At 73.4% G+C, this 3,619-nt stretch overlaps 1 protein-coding gene across 1 annotated transcript in view; it reads left to right on the top strand.

Annotated features, from left to right (window-relative positions):
• Positions 1-3,589, top strand: part of MNEG_2409 (hypothetical protein) — a gene marked incomplete at both ends in the record, with an annotated part of 7,100 nt that extends 3,511 nt beyond the window's left edge. The window contains 6 exons of the mRNA XM_014049105.1: positions 9-364; positions 505-682; positions 965-1,076; positions 1,375-1,501; positions 1,756-1,914; positions 2,148-3,589. Of these exons, the coding sequence (XP_013904559.1) occupies positions 9-364; positions 505-682; positions 965-1,076; positions 1,375-1,501; positions 1,756-1,914; positions 2,148-3,589 (2,374 nt within the window). The remainder of the gene's footprint in view (positions 1-8; positions 365-504; positions 683-964; positions 1,077-1,374; positions 1,502-1,755; positions 1,915-2,147) is intronic.
• Positions 3,590-3,619: the final 30 nt, after the last annotated feature.

Raw genomic sequence — 3,619 nt, 5'->3', positions numbered from 1 at the left:
CCCGCCAGCGCGCGCCCCGGCTCCACGGGCGCCGCCAGCCGCGGCGCCAGCGGCAGCCACGGCGCCGCCGGCGCCGGCGCCTCGGCGGCGTGCAGCGGCGACGGCGGCGGCGGAGGTGGGGACGGCGCCGCGTCGGACGGCGGCGGCGAGGGGTTTGTGACGCCTGGGCGGAAGCGCGGCAGGCGGCTGATTGAATCTCTGGATGAGGACCTGGCGGCCCTGTCTGCGCGCCGCGCGCGGCGCCCCGCCGACGAGGGCGACTCCCGCCCAGCCGCCGGCGTCGCGGGGGGCGAGGGGCAGCGCGAGTCGGCGGACGTGCTGTCGGGTTGGAAGCTGCAGCGCGGCACGTTTGGGCGCGTCAAGGGTAAGCATGCGGCGGAGCGTTTGTGCCCCCGCACGCCGTGGCGCTGCCGACTCGCGTCAGTTGGTGCGTGTTTGTGATGTGCACATATCCGCAAGCCCTTTGTCCTTGTGGCACTCAACCCGCCCGCCGCCCCGCCGCAGGCCTTCCGCCGCCGTATGCGCGCCGGCCCGGCCTGTGCGCCGCGTCATTCGACCTGCAGGCGGCGGTCGAGGCGGTGTATGGGGCAGGCGCGGACGCGGCCAGCGTGCGGCTGTGGCGGCGGAAGCTGGTTCGCCACTGGGACAGCGAGCGGCCGCCGTACTATGGCAGCTGGAGCCGGTGGGTTGACAACGGCGCACGCATGCACGCACACACACGCTGCCTTCCAACCAACTACCCCCCAACACACACACACACACAAACACACATGCACACACGCGCGCACGCGCAAGCGTGCAGGCGCATGCAAGCAGACATGCGTGGAAGCCCTGCTGTCCTGCTCCGAATGCCTGTCCCTTCGCCGCAAGTGCCACGCACACAACTGCCTTCGCATTAAACCGCGCTAGCCCTGCCTCCCACACTCCTGCCAACGCCCGCCCGCCCGCGGCCCGGACGCCGCAGGTCGTCCGGCGCCGTGACCGGCCGGCGGCCCTTGGGGCGCGACCCTGAGTTGGACTATGCAGTAATGAGTGATGAGGAGTGGGAGGAGGAGCCCGACGGGGAGAGCCTCTCGGTGCGCGGCGGGGGTGCTGCACGCCGGCCCGCGGGCGAAGGGAGGAAGAGAGGAGGAACCGCAAGCCGGCGCGCGGGCGGGCGGCTGCGGGCGGGCGGCTGCGGGCGCGTGGCCGCGAGCAGGGCGGAGGCTGGGTGCAGGGCTGGCCGTCGGCGGCAGCCGGGCGCCGCCCTGGCTTGCAATGGCTGCGAGCAGCCATGAGGGGGTGGTGGGTGCCGTCTGTACTGTGTGAATGCACACACGATGCGTTCTTCAATGCACTGACCGCATAGCATGGCCCCTGGGATGTGCGCCGCAGGAGGACGCGGACGACGCGTCAGAGGCGGCGGAGGAGGACAGCGAGGGCGAGGGCGAGGAGGGCGGCGCGTTTGTGGTGAACGACGGGTACCTGTCAGAGGACGAGGGCTGCGGCGAGGGCGGCGCGGGTGAGGGCGGGTGCGGGCGCTCAAGCGCGGGTTCGAGGAGGGAGGTTTCTGGGTTTTGGGTTTGGGTGGGACTGCGAGCTCTGGGGCTTGGGGGTTCCCGTCGGCCCCCGGGGAGGCGCATTCTTGTGGTCCGGGGGGTGGTGCTCAAGCCCTGGACTCATCACGTGCCGACAATGATGGATGAATGAGAATAGGCATGGCCGATGGTCGACCGATGCATCCGCCTCACCTGCGCTGTGCCCGTCGTACCGCAGGCCCGACGCAGCCCGACCGCACAGCAGGGCCCGCGGCCGCCGGCGCCCCCGCGTCGCCGCGCGCGGCCGCGCTGCTGGGCGCGATGGAGCGCGCGCGACGCGCGAACAAGCCGCTGCTGCTGTGCAGCCTGGCGTCGGTGCAGTGCCAGCCGACCGCAGGTGTGGGGGCAAGCGGAGGGGCGCTGCTGATGCAGTTGTCTTGAATGAGGAAACACTGCGTACACATGGCGTGCTGTGCGTGCACATCGTGCTGTGCGCGCGCCGCTGCTCGCCGCAGCTGCGGCCTCGGGACCGGTTGTGCTGGTCCCTCCGTGCGTGAAGCCCGCCAGCGCCTGCAGCAACGACGCCCGTTGCGCCCCCACCCCCCTGTCCTCCCGTCGGACCCGCCTTAGGCATTGATCCTGGGGTTATGGGTTGCCTGCGCGGCAGCGTCCTGAGGACCGACATCTTGCCGCTGCAGCCGCCAGGGGACCCCTGGGACCTCGAGCAAAAGCAGATTTCAGATTGTATCGCCGCCGCGGCGACGGCGGCCGCAGCGGCAGCGACGGCGGCGGCAGCGGCGGCGGCGGGCAAAGGCGGGGCCCCGGGCCCGGCTGGCACCGCGGCCGCAGGCGGCGGCGGAGCCGGCGCGGGCGGCGGCGGGGCCAGCGGCGCGGTTCGCGGGCCGAGGCCGGCAGTCTTCCCTGAGGAGCTTCTGCCCGCGCTCGTGGCGCATGTGCACATGAGCGGCGGCAGCATACCCGTCGTGTCGGCGTCGTTCATGGCGGCGCACGCGGACCGCGGGCTCAAGAAGGCCTCCGTCGAGCGCGCGGTGCGCCAGATCACGCTACCGCGGCAGCACTGCGCGCCGTTCATGGTCAAGCCAGAGCACCTGCCCGGCGGCGGCGCCGGCAATAGCGGCGGCAACAGTGGCAGCGGCGGCGGCGGCGCTGGCGGGGACAGTGCGCCCGCGACGCCGGCCGCGCAGCGGAGGAAGGACGCGGATGGCGGCGGCGGCGGTGGTGCAGCTGACGCCGAGGCCGCCGTTTCCAACCTGCCAGACGCAGCAGCGGCCGGCCCTGGCCCTGCTGCTGCTGCTGCTGCTGCTGCTGCTGCTGCTGCTGCTGCTGCTCCTACTGCTGCTGCTACTGCTGCTGCTCCTGCTGCCGACGCTGCTGCCGATGCTGCAGCCGATGCTGCCCGCACTGCAGCGGCTGTGCCCGCGGCGTCAACCCCCGCCGGGCCAAAGGCGAAGCGCCAGAAGACGGCGGGCAGCATTGAGCGCTTCTTCACCAGGACGCCAGGCGGCGGGGGCGCGTCTGTAGCAAAGAGCGGCAAGGCGGCCGGCGCAGCCCCTGCAGGGCCTGCGCATGTCGCCAGCGGGTTCGGCGAACCTGAGGCGCCCAGCATCCAGCAGCAGCAGCCGCAGCAGCAGCAGGAGGAGGCCGCAGCTTCGGGAGGCAGCGGCGGCGGCGGTGGCGCGGCGCAAGGCAGCCCCGCTGGCAGCGGGCCGGATTTTGAGCAGGCGCCAGCGGCGGGGGCAGCGGCACCCGCTGGCGCCGGAATGGGGGAGCCCGGCATTGGGCCCCTCGAGCCGTTGCAGAGGCAGCAGCAGCAGCAGCAGCAGCCCCGCCTTGACGAATCTGACCACCCCAGCACGCCGACAGGCGCGCGGCGGCTGCCGGCCCTCGGCGGCGGCGGCGGCGGCACTGGGGCGAAGGGCAGCGCGGTGCTCCCGCTGCTGACACCGCCGTCTCATGACTTTGAATGCGGCGGCGATGGCGGAGACCCGCAGGGGCGGCACGCCAAGGCGAGCAGCCCGATCCCCTTCCGCATCGCCGCGGCCGACGCGGACGTGCCCGCGGCCCGGCGGCCGCGCGAGCGG

Source organism: Monoraphidium neglectum, assembly GCF_000611645.1.
Source record: "Monoraphidium neglectum strain SAG 48.87 unplaced genomic scaffold scaffold00273, whole genome shotgun sequence".
NCBI lineage: Eukaryota > Viridiplantae > Chlorophyta > Chlorophyceae > Sphaeropleales > Selenastraceae > Monoraphidium > Monoraphidium neglectum.
The sequence above is the reverse complement of the archived record's forward strand: the minus strand, read 5'-3'. Positions and strand labels throughout refer to the sequence as shown.